This window comes from Sminthopsis crassicaudata, chromosome 5 (genome assembly GCF_048593235.1).
Source record: "Sminthopsis crassicaudata isolate SCR6 chromosome 5, ASM4859323v1, whole genome shotgun sequence".
In the NCBI taxonomy this organism is placed as follows: Eukaryota; Metazoa; Chordata; class Mammalia; order Dasyuromorphia; family Dasyuridae; genus Sminthopsis; species Sminthopsis crassicaudata.
In genome coordinates, this window is record NC_133621.1 from 211,167,506 (window position 1) to 211,192,752 (window position 25,247).

General features: G+C 42.4%; 1 protein-coding gene across 2 annotated transcripts in view; it reads left to right on the forward strand.

The window, feature by feature from the left end:
* The window catches only part of PPM1H (protein phosphatase, Mg2+/Mn2+ dependent 1H), a 304,307-nt gene that overhangs the window by 227,021 nt on the left and 52,039 nt on the right, over positions 1-25,247 (forward strand). For both annotated transcript variants that reach the window (XM_074269761.1, XM_074269760.1), the window contains exon 6: positions 10,254-10,372. In XM_074269761.1, the coding sequence (XP_074125862.1) occupies positions 10,254-10,372 (119 nt within the window). The remainder of the gene's footprint in view (positions 1-10,253; positions 10,373-25,247) is intronic.

The window sequence follows — 25,247 nt, forward strand, 5'->3', positions numbered from 1 at the left end:
TTCTGCCAGTTCTGTGATAGCGAAATAGCTATGTGGCTTTACACAGAAGTTCCTATTTTCATGTATCATACATAAGATAAAAATTGAGGACAAGCATATGTATGGGAAAGGGGCACATGAAGATGAAGACAAGTGGCTTTTTAAAAAATTTATGTGTTGTAAAATGTATGGGATTAACCTGCCATCGGGGGGAGGGAGTGGAGGGAGGGAGGGGATAATTTGGAAAAATGAATAAAAAAATAAAAAAAAATTATGTGTAAATTTTCATGTTGACCTAGATAGTGACCTGCAAAAAGTTCCTAAGAATGTGTTGAAATCCTACAGTTTTTAGATGCAAGTTAAAACTGCTTGGGAGTGGTTCCATAATAGGAAAATCCCAGTTTTATATTTCTCCTTTTATCTTTCTCAAAGTTAGAAATATGAGAATTTTTTTTTCCCCAAAAGTCTGGTCCATGAATAACCTTTATCAGATTGCTTGCTGACTTGGAGAGAGGAGAGAGGGGAGGAAAAAATGTAAATCAAAATCTTATAAAAGTAAATGTTGAAAATAATACTAATAATAATGATGGAAGGAAGAAAAGTTATGGTCCCCATAAATCAAACATTCAGCCCTAGCTCCCAGGGAGCAACCTCATCTGAATGTTAGTGCACTGGTAGTTTTCCTAGCATCACTAGTTATATTTCATTTGTGACCTTAGACTTTCTATGCCTGTGAATTGTCTTGAACTAAAAATGTTGTAATCACTGCACCCATACCTCCCCACATCCCCATTTTATTTTGACAGATCCTCCTTTTCCTAATAGGATAGACAGGATGAAGATCCTCAATATCTGTTATCTAATTTATTTAAGTCTCCGATTAAAATATTGGAAACATTCATTTTTTTAAAACTCCATTTGAGTACAAAAGTGTCCTCTCACCGCAGCCCTTCAGAATCCTTAGTTTCTTTAGATGAGTGCTTGTTTCTACATGAGAGGCCATTCCCATCAGGAAGAAAATACTCTCTGGTTTAAGTACAAGCTTGCTAGAAGCTGTTTTATTAATTTAGATTAAATGATTTCTAAACATATTCTGCTTAGTGAAAGCTTCAAAATTTGATAAGACATTTTGGAATTAATTTTTCTATATTTTTCAATAATAGACACCATTCCATGATCAAAATTGAATGAAGACTCAGAGTTTAGCTCATAGCCTCGCTAAAATAGTTAATTAAAAAGTCCAGTGTATCCTAGAGAATCATTGTCCTACAACCATTCAATCCTTCTTCAAAAACTCCTTCTTAAAGAGGATTTCTTAACTCTTTTTGTGTGTTCAAGACCTCTCTTGTAGTCTGACAAGCCTCAGAATAATGTTTTTAAAATGCATAAAACTGAATCTATAGTATCACAAAGCAAAATAGTTCTATTGAAATATAATCTCTAAACAAGAAAGTTGTCATCATGGTAATTTTGAAGTATTGTTGAGACTAAACTGTATTTCAGGATATCTCTTGAAATATAGCAGCAACAATAATGTGATTTGAAAATATATGTGAATTCTATTGACGATGAGAGTCACAGGTACTGCTAATGGTACTGTGGCTTGTTGCCTCATTTATAATTGAAGGGAATGCTAAATTTCACTTAGATGTTAGTGAAAGTAAAGTTTTTTTTCTCATCTTAATCCAGGGATCTTCAGAAATCTACCCAGAGATTCTATTTAAGAACCTATATTCTAAGGAGTTTTGTTACTCTCTAGTTAGAAGAGAATTCAAGAGGAAATTGCATTAATTACAATAATCAAAGACTTCTTTTTATGTGATATATGTCAGTCAAGGGCCCCTTTCTTTTGTGGATATTATTCTTTTAATTCAGTTCACTCAACTCTTCCTGACACCATGCACCATAGCTAGCCAGGTACTTCTGTCCTCCACTATCTCCTGACGTTTGTCCAAGCTCATGTTCATTACTTTTGTGACCCTTTCTGTCATTCTCAGTCATCTCCTTCTCCTTTTGCCTTTAATCTTTCCTGATATCAGATAGAGATATAGTCTCTGTCTCTCTGTGTCTCTCCCTCTCTCTCCCTCCTTCCTTTCTTCCCTGGTTTCCTTCTTCCTTCCCTCTCTCTGTCTCTGTCTCTCTCATCTCATCTTATACACATACATATATAAATACAAATGTGTAGTATATTATACATATATAGTTTTCTATAATATATATGATATATACCTTGACATTTGTATTTATATATGTATGTGTACATATACACGTTTTTGTTTAGTTATTTTTTGGTCATGTCTCACTCTGACCCCATTTGGGATTTTCTTAGCAGAGATACTAGAAAGGTTTGCCATTTCCTTCTCCCAACTCATTTTAAAGGGGAGGAAACTGAGACAAACAGCATTAAGTGACTTGCCCAGATCAAACAGCTAGTAAGCGTTTGAGGCCAGATTTCCAGATCCAATCCTTTATCTAACCTTTATATCACTGCCCTATGTATATACATATAGAGAGAGCCAGAAAAAACATTTCTGATTTATAAAGTGATTTATAATTTAATTATTACCTTGACTTTAAGTATGCAGACATCAGTTTGGATGAACACCAAGATCTCATGCAACTCTTTAAGATTTTGATTTTTACTATTCCAGGATAGTCTTTTTAAACATACATTTTAAAGAAAATGGATTCTCTTTATCTTCTCTTTGCCTTCCAGTTCTATTAAGTCTAAGCAGCTTTCTATTATGATTTCTTGAAATACGGTAACCAGATTTTTTTGTTTGGACATGATTTTCAGGGAAACTGATGATTCTTAAACTCTCTCTTCTCAATCTGTATTCTTTTCATAATAGATACCTTACTTTTTAAGTTTTTTTTCTTTTTTCAGACTTTTGATTTTGTTCTACTATTTCTAATTTTCACCTGGGCTTGTTAGCTTCTTATTCTTATTCTTCTCATCATGTTTTTCAGAGTCTTACTTGAATACAGTTTTCTACCTTCCATTGTAAGCTATTAATTCTTTGTTTTTTTGTTTTTTTGTTTTTTTTCTCTTACAAAGCACTATTTTGAGTTATTTTTTTCATTTTCTTTTTCATTTCTTCCAGCCACTCTTGGAGTCCTTGGGGCCAGCCCATTGTTTTATCTAAGTTTCTACTTAGATGTATTCTCTCTTCTTTTAGTTTAACCTTTAAAGTCTCTCTTACCCCACACTATTCCTTCAGCCGTGTTTGGTGATTTCTTCTGTGGGCTCTGGCCATAGCTCCTGGATGGGGACTTGGGAACAGAGTCAGGCTCTGGCCTCCCCCGCACTCTTGGATGGTTGAGCATGCCGTATTTCTTGTGCCCTTTGGATTTTTTTGGGTACAGTCCTTGGGATGTAAATTGTGTCCCTTTTAACCTTTGGGGGGGCCACTGTGTTCTCTTTGGGGGGAAGGTGCTCCTCACTCTCAAACCCGCCCTGCCCTTGGGGGGGGGCACACCCTTCCCGGACAACCCTCAAAGTAAGTCTGAGAAATCAATTTTGAATTGAAATGAATCGAAAATCAGTCTCCAGATTCATTGGAGATTGGTCCCCTGCTTGGGGCCAAAGATCAAAGAAGTCCCAGCCCTCAGAAGGCTGATAAAAGACTACGGAACCCCAAGCTCTGCTGAAGGCCCTTCTGGACTTGGGCCTCGGCTGAAGACATTTCCTTCTCCATCATTGCCCGCTAAGAAAGCTGTCTTCTCAGAGCCCTCTTTTCTCAGCATAAATAAATCCCCTTTTGCCACAAACTTTGGGTTTGCGAACTCTTTCCCAAGGAATCTGCAGCCCCACCAGAGGGGACCTCTCACCCCACTTCTCCCACCTCAGCATGGCTGGTCCCGGCTCTGGCGCGAGCCCGGCTTCTGCCCATCAGCCCAGTGTGGGTATGTCGTTCCCGGCTCTTTCCTTCGAACAGTCCCCAGCCAGGAGCCGCCTCCTTGTTGGGAATTTGTCCCCATCAGATGCCAAAGATCGCACTCGTCGCAAGCCTTAGTCGCCCTGACTGTGCGCCTGTGTAGGCCTGGGTTACGCGTTCCCTGCCTACCTTAGGGACTGCCCTGCCGGCTGATGAGGTCTGTGGTAGTGAAGAGGTGCAGGATCGGGTGGGGGATCCCCCGGCCAGAGGTCCTATGGAAAAAGAGATGGCGAACCCGAAGTCTGTGTGGCAAAGGGGGCTATGGCCCTGAGAAGCCAGCCTGCTAGGAAGACAGACTCCTCAGTGGTAAGGTCCTGTTAGGGGGATAACCTAATTAACCTGAGAAGAGAACATCTTCCTGGGGGGCAAAAGTCCCAGCAGGCAGCTTGCCAGAAAACGGCGTCCTCGGCAAAGCGTAGTCCTGTTCTGGACTTGGGCGGAGATCGGGGTCCAGACTTGTCTTTTGTTAGCCTCTGAGGCCGGCCTCCATCTAAGACTGAATGAGATTCCCTCAGTTGTTGACAGTGCCCTGGGCTTAGATCCCTAATTGAAAAGAGATTGGGAGTTCTGAGCCACTGGGAGCGGTTGTGGACCAATTTTTGGCTCAGTACAGGGTGCGACCATTTCCCGGCCTGATCTCTGGGTGATGAGACCTCCCCAGGGGGCCTCTCCAGAGGAGAGTTTGACAGCTTCAGGGTCCAGCCCATCACTTCCCCCCAAAAGACCCTGTTTTCTTCACTTCTGTCCTCGACTCTCAGAGCTCCTGCAGGCTCCCTCCTGTCTGAATCCTCGAGGAGCAGCCTCCCCAGCCCTCCTGGCGGTGTACCCTTCGGGCCTGCGCTGTCTGCATGGGGACTGCCGCTGTTTTCTGTGGGCGGCTTGGAGCACTCTTCTGTCACCGTTTTAGATATATTTGTTAGTGTTGGGGGAGAGAGCTGGGTTCCTCATCTTAACCAGAAAGTTACTAATACATATATATAACAACACTAAAATATAATATAGAGAAGAGTCATAAATAATATATAAAATATAGTAATAAAACACAAAATAGTAGACACTAAATGATGTTTTACTACTTGGTCTCTTTTATAGAAGACTGTTGGTTCATTCATTGTCCAGACTTCTAATATGCCAATGTCAGCCATTAAATATGTCCATGCATATTTAATTTTGACTAATTAATTAGATTAATTAGTTAATTAAATTAATATTTAATTCTGAGAGCCATGTTTCATCATTTTCATATGGATAGTGGGAGATGACAACTATAAACTTCCCAGCCTGAATCACTGCTGTGGAATGTGCCTCAAAAATTACCTAGATCTTAGAGGCTTACTTAATTCAATCACTTTCTTGCTGGTGGGGAATAGAGAAGAAGGAAAAAAAATCTCCAAGTGGGGTCTTTCTTGGAATATAGTGATTAGAACGTTGCCTCAGGCAAGACGTGACTGTTGAAAGCCACATCAACACTTGAATGCTAGGGAAGGGCTGGGAGGAAGCCTCTAGACACCTTCCAAAAACTGGTCGTCCTTGTGATGGCCAGTCCACCTGCTGGGGAAACCCACCGTGGATGCAAGATCCAGTCCTGTTTGAACCCCTTGCTGGAGTCTGGGCCTATTCTCAGTGCTCTGATGAACAGTAAGAGGCAGTGGGGCTGCTTTCATGATGAAAAGTTCTTTAGAGTGAGAATTGAACTTTTTTTTTTTTTTTTTTTTTTTTTAAGCAGACTAAGTTTGACTTAGAACAATTGGGAAGGACATTGACCATACCATAACACATCCCTTGTCAGCTTCCTGAGCTCTTGTGGAGTGATAGCGCCTTTGACCTTTTTTGGCCCTGGGATAGGAAACGGGATTTTCTAAGGCCTTGCAAGAGAGTCTCTTTAAAAAGTATAGACATTTTCTTTGAGACTTGACTGGCTACAGAATTGGTTCGAGTTGTTTCTCTTTGCCTGAATTTTGTTTTGTTGAGTAAGTTTTCGGTTTTGTCTGACTCTTCATGACCCCATTTGGAGTTTTCTCAGCAAAGATACAAAGTGGTTAGCAGTTTCCTTCTCCAGCTCATTTGGCAGATGAAGAAACTTGAGGGCACATAGCTAATAAATGTGTGAAACTGGATTCTAATTCAAATTTTTCAAGCCCTAGACCCAGTGCTCTAGTTCATTCACTGCCTAATTGTTTGACTATAAGAGGTCACTAGGAGTTCCAACCACCTTTCTGACTCCCCACTTTGGACCAACAGCATGACTAGAAATCAATATGGTGTTCTTGCTGTAGCTCTTTCCCCTGCTATGGCAAAGTTAACCTTCTTTTGTTAACCACTGACTAACCCTTGCCTGTCTCATTCCAACATTAGACCTAACTGACCGACAGAGTAGTCTATGTCAGGCTCAGCCCATAGCAGGTGCCATAATCATCACCATCACTGTTGTTTATTTATCTAGTCATTCATTCATTCGCTTATTTGTTTTTTCCCTGTCTTAAAAATCTTTATTATTTTTAAATGATAGCCTTTTATTTTCAAAATATATGCAGAGATAGTTTTCAACATTCACCCTTGCAAACCGTGTTCCAAAATTTTCTCCTTTCCTTCCCCTAGACAGCAAGTAATCCAATATATGTCAAACCTGTCTAATTTTTTTTTTATACATATTTCCACATTTGCCATACTGCTCAAGAAAAATCAGATCAAAAGGAAAAATTGAGAAAGAAAATAAAAAGCCAGCAAACAACCAAACAGATGAAAAAGTGCTCTGTTGTGATCCACATTCAGTCCCCACAGCCCTCTCTCTGGCTGTAAGTGGTCCTCTTCATCACAAGTCTGTTGTTGTTATTTAATGTGGACATCTGAGTGACATTGGCCAGAATCACCAGTTGTCTTAAAAGAACAGGTTTTATTATCAGATGTTTGTAAGCATCAAATTTTAGAAACCAAGATCCAGTTAATATACCACAAGCTTCAATTCTATAGAGACTGTGAAACATTGAAATTTATAATACAGCAATTGATTGTTAGTTTCTAGAATCTGATGCTTATAGATTTGTGACCCTCTTTTGCCCAAAGGACAATAACAGAGTGTACAGTGAACTTGAGCAGGCTATAATATATTGTAAGTGAGGAACTATATGAAAGAAGCAATGGACAGAACATTAAGAGAAATGTGTAATTGGGGGGGGGGTGTACCCACCACATAACTAAAATAAAAGATTACTGGTTGATGGGTAATATTCTCCACTGAAATCCATATCCTTATTTAGAGAATGTGAGGAAGAAGCCCTAAAGGTTGAATGGATACTCTGGGGGAGATTTATGAAAGGACATGTACAAGTGAAGTGTCAGGCAGACAGGATGGACAGTCGTGGATCAGCTGTAGTCTGCATCATTGAAAAGAGAGCCTGCTTCAGGGAGTTCACTGATCCATTGAAATATTGCCCTATCCATTATAAGCTGCATAAGAAAAGAGGGGAAATTTTTAGTTACCTTTGCATCTTCACCAATGTCTAGTATGATGCCGTAATAAGCACTTAATAAATGGCTTGTTGAATAATGAATGAACCAGTGTTTAGGAGTAGCTGAATACAAATTGTTTTAACTCTCTCCATGGGGATACTGGCCGCCTTGCTGTCCCTCACACATTGACAGATTTCAGGCATTTTTACTGACTGTTCCACATATTCTCCTTTCACATTTCTCTTTTTTTCACTTCTTTGATGTCCTTCAAGACCCAGTTAAAATCCCACCTTTTACACAGACAGTTTTGTGGACACTAGTGAATAGTGCTGGGCCCCGAGTCACACAGACTCATCTTTAAAAGTTCAGATCTGGCCTCAGACACTTATTAGTTTTGTGATCCTGGCCAAGTCATTTATCCCTGTTTGCCTCAGTTTCTCTGTCTGTAAAATGAGCTGGAGAAAAGAAATGACAAACCAGTGTCTTTGTCCAAAAAAATCCTAATGGGGTCATGAAGAATCAGACACAACTGAAAAACATTTGAACAAAAATGCCTTCCATCTATTAATTATCTCCAATTTATCCTATATATTTCTTGTACATAGTTGTTTTCACATGGTCTTTCCTGTTAGACTATGAACTTCTTAAGGACAATGACTGCTTTTTGTCTTTCTCTGCATCCCAAGGGATTATAGCATGAGGTAAATACTTAATAAATGTTTATTGAATGACTCCTTAAATTTCTAGAGAGCTCTTCCTCAAAGCCCTTTTAGGTTGAATTCAGAATTTCCCTAGGGGGCATCCTCTACCATCAGCATACCCAAATAAATTAGGATCTAAAAATCCTAAAATAAGCCCATTCTGGAATCCCCTGAGAACTTGTATCTTTTCAATCTAAAAATTAGATTATTGTTCATGAGCAGTAACCCCAAGCCTTAGATTGAACCCCCAAATCCAAGAAGATCCAGAAACCATCGCCAGATAAGGGATACTCAGACCCTAAGATACCTACCTGCCCTCCTCTGCTCCAGCCCCAAAAGTCTGTAATTAGACTAGTCCCTACCTTAAGAACGGTTTGCCAGTTTGACTCAAAAATAATGATAAGTAATGGCTTCCAAACTAATGATTCCTATCCACACCACAGCCCCTGTGGTGGTCACTCAGAAATCTGCCTCAAAAAAAGATGCTCATTTTCCATTCAGTTAAAGACAGCAGCCCTATTCTAAGACATTTGTTTTTTGGCTCCTTGCAAAGCCCCTGCAAAGCAATAGCAGAAAAGCCACCCACCCAATACTCCACCCAGCCAATTAGTAAACATTAGCTGCTTGTATCTGAAGGGGATAAGCAATGATGCAGGTATTTATGGGGTATGAGGTCTCAGGGGACAAAAGCCCACCGCAGAAGCATTTCACCTAATGGAGAACTGGGTTTGAATTTTGAATGTGACAATGAATCTATTTGTCTCAAAGTAATTCCCTAAGTGGCTGTTTGTTCAAGACTTTGTAGTGTGAACAGAGATCTGGTGGGGGGGAGGAAGAGACCATCTGCTCCAGTATGGCCCTGCACTTGCATGATCAAATTACCGCTGAGTGGGATGGAGAAGCTCCAATAGAAAGTTCCTGCCTGGTGTCTCCAGCCTTAGCCTGCATCACTAGTCCTTTGTATTTATTAGGTAATAAATATGCAGACACATGGTAAGATGCAGTGTTAAATCTGTGTAGACAGCTTGCCCAGAACCCACAAAGTCAAGGAGAAAAAGGTCAAGCTTGCCCTTCTTGCCTTTTTTTTTCCCTTAGGATGAGAAAATGGAGATTGTTATATGAGGGTTAAGGTTTACACCCCAAATGTGAATATCTTGCAGCTCAGTAAAGTAGTAAGGCCAGACAGAGGCTAGAAACTACCTCAGATTTCATAGATTGACAGCTAGAAGAGATGAGGCTATCTAATCCGATATTTTAGAGAGAAGGAAACAACTGAGCCTAGAGGACACGCAATGAACCTTGCTATCTACTTCCTGGTGGCGAAGTGATGGACTTAGGGTACAGAATGAATTGGACTTTGTTGCAGGTGGCCAATGTGGAAATTTGTTTTGCTTGACTATGAATGTTTGTTATAATGAGAGTTTTGGTTTTTTTCCCCTGCCCCTCCCACTGGATGGAAGGAAGAGAAAAATAAACTTTTGTGAATTGAAAAAAAATTGGATTACATTTTTTAAAAAGGGAAATATCTAAGCAATAAGATAGAGCCGATGCCAGGGTTTGTTTTACTTGAATATACATATTTTTGGATGAGTTTTGATTTTCTATCCCCTTCCCATGGATGAAAGGATGAAAGAGAGAAAAAATGTTTATTAATTGAAAATATACATATATTAATTTCTTTTAAAAAGAAATCTAAGTAGTGAGACATTTTCCCCCTGAGGCAACTGGAGTTTAGTGACTTGCCCAGGGTCACACAGCTAGGAAGTGTTAGGTGTCTGAGACCAGATTTGAACTTGGGTCCTCTCCTGAATTCAGGGTGGGTGCTCTATCCACTGCGCCACCTAGCTGCCCCAGACTTTTTTTTTTTTTTTTTTTTAAGTATACTTACTAGGACTAGAGATGATTTGTAATGCCCATCTCAAGCCTTGATAAAAACAATGGAAAAGTCAAATTGCCTTTTCTTAACTTGTATTAAATTTAATACAGTAATTTCACAGGCACTTTTCTAAAAGCCTTCAGGTTCTAAAATCTTTTTCTCTTCTTGGAAAAAAAAAAGTGTCGGGTGTGTTGTTGTTTCTTTAAACATCTGCCTAGATTTGTAAAACATTCAGTGGGTGTCGTTTCATGCACTAAATGTAAGGTGGTGTTTTTTTTTCTCCTTCCTTTTTCCTTCCCACCATATTAGGCTTTCATGCAGCCTCACTTGCTGGGAAATGAATTCACACATTTGGAGTTTCCAAGGAGAGTACAGAGAAAAGAACTTGGAAAGAAGATGCTCTACAGGGACTTCAATATGACAGGCTGGTAAGAAAAACATCTTCTCCTTGCCTATGGGAAAAGGAAGCATCCTCATTTTTTAAAAATCCATTTGTGCAGTAGGATGAGGAAGGGCATCTGTAGATGTCTTTGTGGTGGAGAAAAGGGAAAACAGAAAAGCTCTCTTCCGCAACCCCATAGATCCCATGATTGAACCATCCTAAGTGCTTTTGTCTCTGTTTGGGGATTTGAGGCCTGCCCATCAAGTCTCACAAGGAGAAGGCCTTCTGCATTGGAAGCTGTTTAGAACCTGTTTATTAGATTTCATTGTTGTTTTATAATGCCCCTGTGGGTAATATTTAAGTTTGCATTTACTCCTGAAAAGTTTGTTTTCTCAGAGGGATGGGTGACTGTGCCCACCTGTGAGTGGATACATCTAAAAACAAAATAAAATAAAACCAAGTGCTCAAGAATCTCTGATGCTATTTTTCATTAGCTGTCAAGACTTTAGACACAATTATTCAAAGCAAAAGCATTTGCTAAGATAATAACAATTGACATTTATATAGCACTTCCTATGTGGCAGGCACTGTGCTTTATAATTATTATTTCATTTGATCTTCACAACAGCCCTGGAAGGTAGGTGCTTTTTTTATCATTCTCATTTTATGGATGAGGAAACTGAGGCAAACAACGGGGAAGTGTTACCTAGGGTCACAATATCTGAGGTCAAATTTCAACTTAGGTCTTCCTGACTCCAGATTCAGTGCTCTATCCAGTGAACTACCACGCTGGCATCGAAGTATAGCCATAGGATGTTCCCTGTTAGAAATCTGGAGCGTAAGCCTGATGAATATGGAAATATGTTTAGAAGTATTGCACATGCTTAACCTATATTGGATTGTTTCCTATCTCGGGGAGGAGTGAGAGGGAGAGAGAAGGAGAAAAATTTGGAACACAAGGTTTTGCAAAGGGGAATGTTGAAAACTATTTTTGCATATATTTGGAAAACTAAAAATACTATTTACAAAAAAAGAAATCTGGAGCATACTTTCCCACAGATATGTGGAGCATGTGTGGGGAAAATGGGTAGTCTAGACATAGAGTAGAGTGGTACTGAGACACACCTGTGTAGGGAACACCTGTAGTCAAGGTTACGCACTCCCCAGACCTGAGGCCTGGTTTCTCCTTTGTATCCCAACCCCCACCGGAGATTTATGGAGATCACTGCTGCCTTGTGTCTTCCCACCTGGCCAGTACCTTCCACCTTGGCCTGGACCTCCAGGATCTATGCTTATGTCTCTGGAAGTGTTAATAACATTTTTGAAAATCTTTCCTTAGGGCCTTTTGTGATTGTCATTTCCATGTCCAATCTTGTCCCTTTTGGGGGTTTTCTTGACAAAGATACTGGAGTGATTCTACATTTCCTTCTCCAGTTCATTTTAAGTGAGGGTTCGATGATTGCCAAGCTCACACAGCTAGTAAGTGTATAAGACTGGATTTGAACTCCTGGAGCTGAATTCTGAGTTTAGGCCCAGCACTCTATCCCCTGGGTCACCTAGGACCTAACTCAGGGGCTCTCAAACTACAGCCGAGGGCCAGATGCGGCCCCCTGAGGACGTTTATGTGGCCACCGGGTTATGACAAATGGGCTGAGGGGCGGAGACAGTGAGTTTTTGTTTTTACTCTAGTCCGGCCTCCAACAGTCTGAGGGACAGTTTGAGGACCACTGGCCTAACTCATTACATAACAGATAGTGACCAAGTAAATGCAAACTAGCTCCAAGTATCGACAGTCAGTACTGGCTGGCCCTAGACACTGGCTCATGTGTTACTTTACCAGCCAAATGCCTAGACCATTTTGCCATCTGCCTATCACCATTACGTCTTTTCTCTTTCAGACCTCATTCACTCCTGGGTAGACAGAAGCAGTTATTTTTTCCTTTTCTTGTATTCTTTAGCTCTTTGCACCCCAATCTTGAAGCCCCAGGAAAGATTACTTAAAGTTTAGGTTTTGATTTCTATCTAGTTCTACCCCAAAGCAGGGAATACAAAGCTACTTGCTCTAGTTATGGGACAGCTATTTCTTCCACATAAAAGAATTACTAAACCTAAAAGACACAGTGACAGAGACTTAAAAGAAGCCATATATAATTTATAACTACCATTATAATTAATAACTAGTAGTATGCTAATATAACATTAATAACTTATAATTATCATTTTTTGATGGAGGAGGTTGGGATTTAACATGAAGCCGTTTTCGGGAGTATTAAAAAGACATTGTTACATTTCACCCCTGTTTTGCTCAGTTTCCCTCAAAGTCCATTATCTTATCCTTGGCCATTTTCCCCAAGAAGTGTTGTATGAAATGTAGAGAAGGCTCCCTTTTCAGACTCACAAGTCAGCACCCACACTCAACCTCTCTCATTTTCAATGCTTAGTCATCTACGTTCAGACCCCCCCCCCAAAAAAAAAACAAACAACAAAACATAATCAGCAGCTAGGAGCTCAAGATCCAGCCAAGGTCAGTCCTGACAGTGCCTTGTGAGCTGTGTATGGTTAGGGGGAGACAGGGACATCCCTCACCCCTCTAGGGAGAGGAGGGAATAGTCATGATGCAATGCAGATGGGAAGAGAAGAGAAAATAAGGGAGATCATTCCTCTTTAAAGATCCACCGAGTCAGTGATTCTTCTTGCTCAATAAGGAGATTCTCAATAAAAGAAATTTATTATTGTTTATTATTTATATTGTTATTATTTTTAAATAATTACTTATGTATGTTTATATATTAAGAATATATTATATATTTTATATAATTATTATGTATAATAAATATTACTATTATTTATAATCATTCAAGGGAATGAGTAGGAAATATAGTTGGAAAAGGATGGGTATTGGAAGACTTGGAAGATGAAGCAGAGAGATTTGTGGGCAGTAAGAAAGTTGTGGGGATTTATTGGGCAAAAAAAGGGGGTTATCCTGGACTGCTCTTGTGATCCCCCCTTAACTTGACCTTCACATGTTGTTTTCTTATTTTGAGGGGACTAAAGATGGTGTTCAGACATCCCCATACAGACAGCCTCCTCAGCAGGCCTTCTGGGTGACCGCATGTTGGTCGGGGGGGGGGGGGTTCGGACCTCGATAAACATTGAAATTCTGGATCCTCAGTCAGAACCGCCTTCCCCATACAGACAGCCCCCGGGAAGCAGGATTTCCACACGCCAGTGAGGCGGGCCTGGCAGCAGGGACCGGGTAGATGAGATTTATCAGAAAGAATTTTCTAGAGTAACCTTTCCTACATTGTTTGCCTTAAGATGGGTTTCCAAAGCATCCACTTTACATCTAGAAAAATGGAGTGCTTCTAATTAGATACTTTATTAGGTCAGCATTCTCTACATGTGGCGTTGGAAATGGAGAGCGTGGGAGCCGAGAGCCCTGCCACACAGCCCACTAGGATTAGGTGGCTTTTCGGGGAGGGGGCCAGGGCGGGGATCCTTTCTCTGCTTTCCTAGAAACCCCGCAGTGGATGGGCCTGCCTGCTTGTGGGGCGTACAAAAGGGCATTGTCTGCGGGCCGCAGAATGCCATTGGTCTCTCCCCTGACTTCCTTCCCTCTCCTTCCCCTGCCCCCACTTTAAATAAAGTTTCCACTGTGGTTTAACCTCAAAAGCCTCCCCTGGCAGCATCTGGGCCAAGGACCCTCCCTCTGCCCGCCTTTCCTTGTCCCATTAGGACAACTGCTGTGACCCCGCTTCGCCGCTCCAAGTTGGGCCTGTAATTACTTGGAGTTGCCCCCCGCCCTTTTCTGGCGCCCGCTCTTCTGTACCTGATGTCATCCGCACTGGTGCCAGCTGTGCCAAGCCCAGCCTCCCTCCCTCCTTCCCCATGTGGGCAGAGCCGCCATTGCCGGAGCCGGCGTGGGCTTTGCAGAAACTTTTGTCTCCCGGCCCCAGCCAGAGCCGTCTGGGCTGCAGCAGAGGCTGGTTGTGAAAGAGCGAGCTCCCGAAGCCTGGGGCTGCCGCTGGGTCCCTCGTCTCTCCTGCGGAAGGGCCATGTTCTTCTTGCTCCGGCCACATGCTGCTTTCTGCGCCAGCCAGGAGGAGCCAGCAAGGGCATCTGTGCCAGGAGGGAAGCAGCTGTTCCAGGGCTGCGGGGCCGGCGGGTGGAAGCCCCACAGAGGGGAGGAAACGCTAATCATACAAATGATGCCATCGAGAGTCTAGGTAGTTTGTAAAGCCTGTGCTGGGGCCGTCTCTTTTAGGAGAGCTCGGGCACGGGGCGCTGACTGGAACGAGGGCCCGGCCAGCTCGAGCTCTGGAGAGGGGGTGCTGGAGGGGAGATTGGGCCTCAGAGAGCAAGGAGGACGGGGTTTGGACTTGCTTCCTGTTCCTGGTTTTCCTCCTCTGAATCCATCCTTTCCACACTTGCCTTGGCTTAGCTCTGTGACAGAGGGTCAGTCATTTAACTTATCTGTTCCTCAAGATTGTTTGCTTTTTATTTTTTTCATAAGCAAGATAGGGCACCCAGAAGGCAAGGGGGCCCTTTCTTTCAGTCCTGAGCTCCAGCTTTTCCTCTTGGGAGAGGGTCAGGAAAATGCTCTGTCCTCTCCTTCCCTCTCCTTTCTGCTTTCTTCTCTCTCTCTTCTGCATGTGGGAATTTTTGGAATTTAAGGAATTTTTGCCAGGAAACTCAATGACATCATTACTCATTTCACCATTCTCTGGGTTCAGTATAAAATAACCCCTTCCCATCCTAGAAAATAAAATAGGAGGGAAGAATGGGAAAGGAAAAGTGGGGGCTACTAGAAACCACATATACTTAGCAACAAAAAGTTAATAATTTTTTCCTTCAGCCACCCTGAGATAGAGGAATCACTAGGTCATCGTGTCCCTTCCATGCCCCCCTTATTCCATCCCCAACAAGAATGTGCTTGGGGAGGGGCTTGTTCCTTTCAGACCTTATGGAGCCTCAGCCACTTTATGTGGGAGAGCCATGTCCCTGGGGGTCACTGATTGGAAAGCAGACAGGATGGCCTCCTGGGGGTGAGCACTAAGCCATTTTGTATGTCAAACGGCTTCCCTCCCCTCCCCCTCGCTCCCCGCTGCCACCTGGACCCATGCCAGCCTGTTTGGCAGTCCTGTCCTTGTCTCTCTGTCTTTTGCTTCCTAATGGGCTGAGGGTGGGGGTGGGAGGTGATGGTCTTTCAGCCCCTGAGTATCTGATTAAAAGGCAGCTTCCCTCTCAACTCCCCCCACTCTGTTTTGGATGACCTTTCACCCTCACCCCCATGGCCATGTGCCCGGGGGTCTCAGAACAGCTGACCCCCAAACATCAGTAGCATTAGCCTTGCCCCCCAAAAGGTCACAGTGGACAGAGGCGCAGCTTTGGGACGTGACTGCTCCCTGACTCCTTCCTGCTCTTCTCCGTGTCCTTTGGACAGCCTTGGCCAGGCTGCCTGACAGGGGAGTGGATAAGCAGATTGAGGATGCTTTAATAAGCAGGCTCCAGCGCTGCACCCGCATTTAATATAAATTGATTTATTGAATCAAGCACAGAAGCCCTGTTACAGAAACCTCAGGCTTTATCCTCCAGAGAGCCACCTAATAAAACAGGCCCAACTGACACTCCTGATTAGCTTTTCCACTGATCCCAAGGCAGGTTTTAAAGGGACAGTATCCCTCTTTTAGGCCTGAATTTATCTGTTGGCCATGCCTATGGGTCTAATTAAGTTGTATTCAGAAAATCCCCGAATTTCTTAACAGCTGGACTCCTGAATTTCAAAGAGTGATTAAAAAAAAACCCTGCCGTACTCTTCCTTTATTCTGCTTCTTTATATCATTTTTCTACATTTTTAATTAATTTTTAAACTAAATTTTAAAAGTTAAAGTTTTTCCATTAATAAGCTTTTCTTCTTTCCTTACTACTTCTTTCCCACTTGAAAAAACAAATACCTTTTAATAAATATGCATTATCCAGCGAAACAAATCTCCATATCGTCCATGTCCAATAATGTGTGTATCATTCAACATATATAATCCATGTCTCTTCTATTTCTGAAGGTAGATAGCATTCTACAGCATGGAATCAAAGTTAATCATCGTGTTAACCAGAGTTTAAACATCTGAATCATTTCCTTTTTACAAAATGTTGTTATATAAATTTTTCTTCTGGTTCTGCCCACTTTGCTTTGCATCAGTTCATACGAGACCGTTCCATATTTCTCTGAAACTGTCCCCTTTCACCATTTCTTTTTTTCTTTATTATTTTTTTCTGGTTATACATGTATTTTAATTTTTTAAATACACATTTTTTATGAATCATGTTGGGAGAGAGAAATCAGAATAAAAGGTAAAAACAGAGGGAGGAGGAGAAATACAGAGAGAGGGAGACAGAGAAGTAATTATATTCAATCTCCCTATTCTCTTTCTGGATGTAGAAGACATTTTCTATCCAAAGTTTATTAGGATTGCCTTGGATCACTGAACCTCTGAGAAAAACCAAGTCTTTCGTAGTTGAAACTATTTGAACTATTATACCAGCAGTCATCCTTGATCATCGCACAATGTTGCTGTTACTGCCCTTTCACCATCTCTTAAAGCAGATTAGCATCCCAGTACCCCACTTAATTCATGTGTTACATTTTGTTTATAACCATTTTTTATCAGTTGATAGGTGGCCCCTTGGTCCTTTGTCCCCACCAAAAGAACTGATGTAAATATTTTTGTACTTCCTTATGTCTTTAACCCAAACTTGGATAATTCATCTTTTAACATGCTGTCCCCCATCCCCACAAATTCTCTTAGTACTTTAGGGCATGGAATGAGAGACGACTCTGTCTTGTCTCCTTCAAAATCCTGATGATATTGTTGTGCCTTAGGTTTCAACCACATACTTTTTTTTTTTTTTTTTTTTATATATATATATATATTTTATAATATTATCCCTTGTACTCATCTTTCCAAATTACCCCCCCTCCCTTACTCCCTCCCCCCGACGACAGGCAATACCATACATTTTACATGTGTTACAATATAGTCTAAGTACAATACATGTGTGTGAATATCATTTTCTTGTTGCACAATAAACATTAGAATCCGAAGGTACATGCAACCTGGGCAGACAGATATTAGTGCTAACAATTTACATTCCCCTCCCAGTGTTTCTTCTCTGGGTGTATCTACCTCTGTCCATCATTGATCAACTGGAAGTGAGTTGGATCTTCTTTATGTTGAAGATTTCCACTTCCATCAGAATACATCCTCATACAGTATCGTTGTTGAAGTATACAGTGATCTTCTGGTTCTACTCATTTCACTCAGCATCAGTTGATTTAAGTCTCTCCAGGCCTCTCTGTATTCCTCCTGCTGGTCATTTCTTACTGAGCAATAATATTCCATAACTTTCATATACCACAATTTACCCAACCATTCTCCAACTGATGGACATCCATTCATCTTCCAGTTTCTAGCTACAACAAAAAGAGCTGCCACAAACATTTTGGCACATATATGTCTCTTTCCGCTCTTTAGTATTTCTTTGGGATATATCAACCACATACTTTGCAAAAGTCGCCAGGGAGAGATCAAATTTTAATTTCATAATTACTTCACGAGAAAGCAGCCTTTCCCCAGTCAGGTCTGGTATTAATTTCCTACCGGTGACTTCCATTTTCATAATTTAATGATTATGGGCCACCTTGACAGCATTAAGCGTTTCAGGGAAAAAGGAACCAGTTTGTCATTTTAGGCAGTGGGAACTATCATGGAGAGCTGCTCATACATAGGTGGGTGAGAAGGGAGGTAGGGAGGAAGAGAGGGATGTGGGCCTGTGGACTATTTGTGAAGTGGAAGGACCGAGTGGAAGTGTGGGTGGCTCAGCATCCTGTGGGACGGCCCTTTTCCCCTGAGCCTCCCTCCCAGCGCTAGTGATGATGAATGGGCGCTGGCGACACGCATGGTCTGCAACTTTTCAGGAACTCTGGCTCTAGTAGCAGGAACAGCGGGAGAGGGAGGGCTGACCTGCTGTGAACAGCACATCACCTGACAGTGATGGATGACTTGCCTCCCCTCTACAGGGGCGACAGCAAGAGCCAGGGTCTTTGCAGGTGGTCGGAAGCCCAAACAGATGGTCATTGTCAGACCGGCAAGGGGGAGGAGGACGAGAAAAGAGATGCTCGAGCACATCTTGTCCCCTCCCCTGCTCCAACTTTAATGACAAGTGGAAGATGAGCACTGTAAAGTGAAGCTCTCCATAGGCCAGCAGTCACCAAAAGGTTAGCAATTTACAAACAAGGGCTGAGGGGTCTCCTAAGCTAGTGTGTCCGACTTCTATACCCCTTTAAATAGGGAAAGGGCACTCTAATGGGGGTGTATCCAAATACCAAGGGAAAATATCCGCTTTTTCTTTGCCCCCCTCTCCACTGCCAGTGTTCTTTTGGGGAAAGGGAGAAACCTTTTTGGAATGTTGGGGTGCTGAATACTGGGATTCCTAGAGAAAAATCTGCAATTCTTTCTCATAGCCAACAAAGAAAGCTTGTATGGGTATGAGAAAGCAACTCAATAAGGCAGAAGGACCAAATGAACAATTTTATGTTATAGGCAATGCAGTACATGTAGCCCCATTCCCTTTTTTTTTTTTTAAGTTTTTATTTTTCAAAATACATGCAAAGATAGTTTTCATTCCCTGCAACATTCACCCCTGCAAAACTTTGCGTTCCAAATTTTTCTCCCCTCCTCCCCTAGACAGCAAGCAATCCTATATAGATTAAACATGTATAATTCTTCTAAGCATATTTCCACATATATTATGCTGCACAAGAAAAAGTCAGATCAAAAGAGGGGAAAAAAAGCAAGCAAACAACAACTAAAAGGTGAAAACACTACGTTGTGATCCACATTCAGTCCCCATAGTTCTCTCTGGAAGCAGATGGCTCTCTCCATAATAAGTCTATTGGAATTGTCCTGAATCATCTCATGTTGAAGAGAGCCAAGATCATCACAGTTGATTATCACATAACCTTATTGTTGTTTACAATGACCTCCTGATTCTACTCACTTCACTCGGCATCAGTTCATATGAATCTCCCAAGGCCTCTCTGAAATCAGCCTGCTGATCATTCTTATAGAACAATAATAATATTCCACAACATTCGTCTACCACAACTTATTCAGCCTTTCTTTCCAGTTCCTTGCCACTATAAAAAGTAGCCCTGTTCCTCAAGACTCTGATCCTTCTTTAAAGATGGTTCATGGCACACAGTTCATTTTACTCCAGGCCAGAAAGACCCGTCGATCCAGTAAGCATTTATTAAGCACTTACTATGTACCAGACTGGTTGTGCTCAATGTTGGGGACACAATTACAGAGACTAAAGCAATCCCCTCTCTCAAGGACCCTTGCATTCAACTGGGGGGGAACAGATATAAATAATATAAAATGAATGGGTACATGTAATTCAAAGCAACTAAGTACAAGGTAATTGGGAGGAAGGACACTAGGAATTGAGGAGGGATCAGAAAAGGTTTCTTAGCACTTTAGGAGGTACTTATTAATATAAAGCATTTATTAAGCAGTCATTATGTGCCAAAACTGATAGAAAGGTAAAAACCACCTTCTCTTAAGGAGCTCATACCCTATAAGGAAGGAATTACAGAGTATCAGGCCCCTTTCCCAAAACCTCATCTCTTCCAGGCTTCTGCCTCTGCATGGGTCTGGGCTTCTGTTTTCAAAGGCAGTCCGTTATCTAATCATTTTTTAAAGGAATCCCAGAGAGGGAGTAACCACCCACTTCTTCTGCAATATCTTTGGGCCATTATTGCCAGGGAGCTCCGATGCTGTTTTAATTGACAGCCACCATCTAGGGGACGTTTTGTCATTTACTTTTCCCTGCCAGGCCCTTCTTCTTTTCACTCAGTTTGGATGGATGGGATTGATTCTTCCAGATCAAAGGCAGTGACCCACGGGGACCCTAGATCTCCCAACCCTTTGCAGTAACAGTCTAAGTACCTTTCACGAAAAGGATCTCTGCCGGCCCGCTGGGCGGCTGCTGCCCTCAGACGAGGAAATGAAAGGTTAGCGCCGGTTTTGTACGCTCCTCTCTGAAGGACGGAGCACAGAATCTCTCTGCTGGACCAGGGACGCCGGAGGGGATTTTTGTGGAGGCTCGCATTTGATCTCTCAGCTATCCTTTTCCTTTTCCAGGAGAAGATCAGAGGGAAGCATCAAGGGATAACTCCTCAGCCCTTTGTGTGGTTGGTCTCATTGTCCTGGCTCAATGCTCTCAGAACCAGCCCAGTCTCTGTACTCATCCAATAGAGCTAAGTTCACATCCCAGGAGGATCCAGTCAAAGGAAAATAGAATACCAAGAGGCCTGGTGCTGGGTAACCTGATGGATAGAACCCTAGCCTGGAGCTCTTCAGGTCAGCTTGGAGTTCTTGCTAAATTGCTAGGTAACAGAATAGTTAGAAATAGTCTAGGAGGACTTAACTTTCCCTCCTCCCCCTTTCCCCTGCATCTTCATTTTCTACCTTCTTTTCCTCTTCCTCCTTATCCTCCTTCCTCCTGCTTCTTTTCCCCTTTTCTTCCTTTCTCCTTTTCCTCCTCCTTTCTCCTCCTCTTCCCTTATCTTTACTCTTCTCTTCCCTCTCCTCTCCCCCTCTTTCCTTCCCCCCTTCTCCTCTTTCTTCACTTCTACCTCCTCCTTTCCCCTCCTTCCCTGTGCCCTTCCCCCCTCTCCATGTCCGCTTCCTCTTCCCTTTTCCTCTCATTCCATCCTATTGATGAAACTGCTTTTTTGTCCTCTCTGCAGTAACCTGTGGAAGGGCAAGTTGTGATAGCATGAGCCGGGCCAGACCAACGATGGGCAAAGATAAGCAGAGAGAACAGGCTTCCTAAATATTGTTGACTTCCTGCCTGAGGAAAGCTGGATTTTCTCTAAGATCCCGAGATATGTCCATTCTCCTTGAAGGACACAGCCCCGGTACAAGGCTGAGGTGATATAAGCCACAAATCATATACTCAGGAGATTTGACTTTGGGACCAGTAGTTCCTTTTGTGGTTACTTTCCTAGAGATAAATAACTGCTACATCTCTGGCTATTCTAAGAGGCTGAAAGCCCCTGAGTTTGAGATATCCACGTGAGGGTGATTCTTTGAAATAACAGACTTCACATCGAAACAAAGTGTGTCTTGTTCCTTTTGTAGCCACCCTGCCACTGATAAGTTGGAAACGATGATACATGACTTTTTATGTGCCATGTAAAAGCACATAAACTCTAGCTCATTAGAGTAGGGAATAGGGTGGGAATAAGCTCTTCAGAGTCAATGTAGTTTGCATTCAGCAAACATTAAGTACTTGCTACATAATCACTGCACCTTCCAAGACAAAAAATGCATCCTCCCTAGGGGAGCTTAAAGTCTGGGGGGGGGGGGGGGGAGGCAGGAGGATCATGATAAAATGCACACAGATAAGTGACTACAAAATACAAAAGAAATAGTCACACTGGGGAAGGGTTCCAGGTGGGAAGATCAAGAAGTGTATTTTGTAGAAGGTGATGAGAGATGATTAGGAAGCTCATCCCAAGCAGACAGAGGCAAGAAATGAAAGGTGGTCTGTGAAGAATATTATGGGGAATTTAGGTGGAACATAGTGCATGGGGGACAGTCTACTCTGTGCAGTAGAATTGGAATGCTTCTCAAATGAAACTGTTTGGCAAGTATGTGGAAGATGAATTGTAAGGGGGCAAGTCTGGATCAGGGACCCTAAATCAGGCTATTGCAATAATTCACAGGAAAAGTGATAACCTAAGGGAGAGTGACTGTCATGTGAGCAGAGAAATGGAGATATAATGATCAATGTTGTGAAGGTGGAATTGACAGGACTTGGGAACTGATTAATTAGGATGAGTGGGGGAAGAGGAAGAGACATTGGCTGACTCCTAGATTCTGAACCTGGTGTTGGCATTGGTTGGTTGCTTATTATATTCCTTTGTTCTTGAAGGGAACCAACATGACATCGTGATGTTAGGTCCTAGTGTGTCTACCTCGGGCCCCTCAGTCTGAGAGGTTCGGAAGGGTGTGGATTTAGGGGAAAAGCTAAAGGTTGAATTGCAAGTGTTGAATTTTGGGATGCCCTTGAGAGAGGCTGGAGAACAAAAGCAAACAAATCGTTTTGTTCTGAGGATAGTGTGCTGCTCTTCAGGATGAGCGTGCAGGGAGGGGGGGGGTTGGGAGCTCTTTAGAGAGTCGTGCCCTTTGCTACCTACCACCTCACAGGATGCATCCTTTCGGGAATCATGGCAGGAAAGGGACATTTTCTTTTTGGATCTGTGTCTGTTGCTGAACCTAAAAGGATTGGTTGCTTTCCAGTGTTTCTGATGCATTGTGCTAGCCTGAACAAGGGAACCAGTAAGTTTTTACCCCTTTTCCCTTTTTTCACCTAGTGATATCCTAAGAGAAAAATGGAACTAGAATGGAGGAGGAAGCTAGGGAGAGGAGCCAGTAATTTCTGCCATGGGCCAAAGGTCTGTGATAGGCCTATGGAAAAATACTTTTTTATCCACGTGGCTGACTAGTTAGGAGAGTTATTGGCCCCATCTTTGGAGGCAGGCAGCAGTCTCTCTGCCTCTCAACCAGTGGCAGCTATGTAGAGAGAAACCACGTAGTCCAAATGGTAATTGTAGCGAGAAAAAGAGGATTCTCTGGGTCGGTTCTAGCCCCTTGAGAAAAAGAGAATTGTGCGGGTGATTCCTGATCCTAGGTAGTGCTGACCAAACGCTACCTGAGCAGCCACGTGGGAGGGCAAGGACCCAGACTTTGAAGGCTACTAATAACTGGGTTATTCAGAAGTCCGAATCCAGTGCAGGGGGAGAGGGGAGTGACTCTAGCAAATTCAGTTTCATTCTCCTTCCAGAGGAATAGAGTAACCGCCTTCAGCACTGGCCTATAGAGCTAAATTCCTCTATGGATCTTTGATGGGGAAATACCCTAAAATGTCAATTCCTAATAGTACCATAAGTTGGGATCCCTGTATGGACCCATGGTATGAAAAGGGGACTCAAAAATACTGAGTGGTTGCCTCTCTGGCAGCTTCAAAGTCATGTCCGTTCTAGGGGAAAATCTAAACCATAATTTTTTTAATCCCTTGGCAGAAGATGGGATTCATCAGAGATAAAGGAGAAGCTTGTCAGTTGTTTCTTGATGACTAAGAGTACTTTCTGTGTTTTCTGAATTTTCTGTGAAGTAAAATAAAAATTGTCCTATAACTGGTACACAAAGGCAGTTAAGTGGCGTAGGGGATAGAGTGCCGGGTCTAGAGTCAGGAAGATTCATTTTTTAATTCAAATCCAGCTTCAGACCCTTATTAACTGCATGACCCTAGACAAGTCACTTAAACCTGATTACCTCAGTTTCCTTACCTGTAAAAGGATATGGGGGAAAAAATAGCAAACCCAGTGTCTTTACCAAGAAAATAGCAAAAGGGTTCATGAAGAGTTAGACAAGCTGAAGATAACTGAACAACACCCTAGCCAATATATGCGATTTTTAAAAAACATTATTGCAGAGAGAGGGAGAGGAGGGAGAAGGGGAGAAAGAAACAGAAAGAAGAGGAAAGGGGTGGGGGGAGAAGAAAAAAGAGAGAGAGATCTGGGCATGAGCCATATTTGGAAATTTCCCAGAGAGAGTTCTGGGGGTTTACTGAGCCAAAGCTTAGACTATGGGCCACTGGCCCCTGGATTTACACTCATCGATAAATAAGCATCTTCCTGTAAATGGAGCTATGCTAAATTTGTCTGATGTTTGTGACTACTACCATCCATAAAATGTGGAGGTTAATTAGATGACCTCTAGATCCCTAGCAGGGATCTGTGATCCCACATTCCCAAGTCAGTTGCTGTTCAGTCATTCAGTTGTGTGTCACTCTTTGTAACCAACTGTCCATGGGGCAGTTTTGGCCGAGGTAGGGGATTGGATTGCCATTTCCTTCTCCAGTTTTATGCAGGCAGGGTTTAAGTGGAATAAGTGGTCTTCTTGACCTTTCTGACTCCAGGCCCAGTGTTCTGATTCATTGTGCCACCTAACTGCCCCAGGTTCCCAACTAGATATGGAATCCAAGGCCTTAGATGGTGGGAGCCAGACCCTTGGGAGGTCTGGGGCATCGATCAAGTAAATGGCCACTCCTCCATTCATGTCGAGAGACAGAAGCCTTGGACACCACTTTGCTCCCAGGACCCTCTCTTCCTTTTAGCTGAAAATTCATAGCAACCATGACACCTCTCTGCTCCCAATGGCCTAATCACATTTTCCACCTGGATATCCTGCAATGCTATGCAGGCATATACAGCAGACACCCAGCGGCTATCCGATTCTATTCATACTGCATGTGTAAACCCCCATCATGAACGTACCTAACTGCCATGTAAATTTGTTGTCTTCCCACTGGCTGAGGAAGACAGGTGGCTTGATACTGCACCCCAGGATCCCTCTTTGTTCTCCGCTGTCTTCATCTATCCATCACTGTGTGTGCCAAGGAGGACAGATTTTTTTGGTTTCTGGTGGACCTCCCAATTTATGCGTAGTGACCTGGTCTAGAAAAATTGTAACTCACACCCTCCCCCCCCCCAAAAAAAAAATGGGGAATTACTCAAGAACATAAAAGACTTTTCAGTATTAGGTTTTCCAAAGACTGAGGACCTTACATTCATACCCACTAGGGAAGCTTAAATGGTATTGATCATAACATTTGAATCTTCTAAGTGCTAATGTGCATGAAGCAGATAATGGAATATAGGAATAATTTCCAAAGCTTATGAATTTCTTCAAAATCAAAAATAACTTTCCCCCTCATTTTCATGCAGAAATTTAGTTGTGTATTTTTGTATTTGGAGATTTTACCATTTTGTTTTGTTTTGTTGTGTTTTG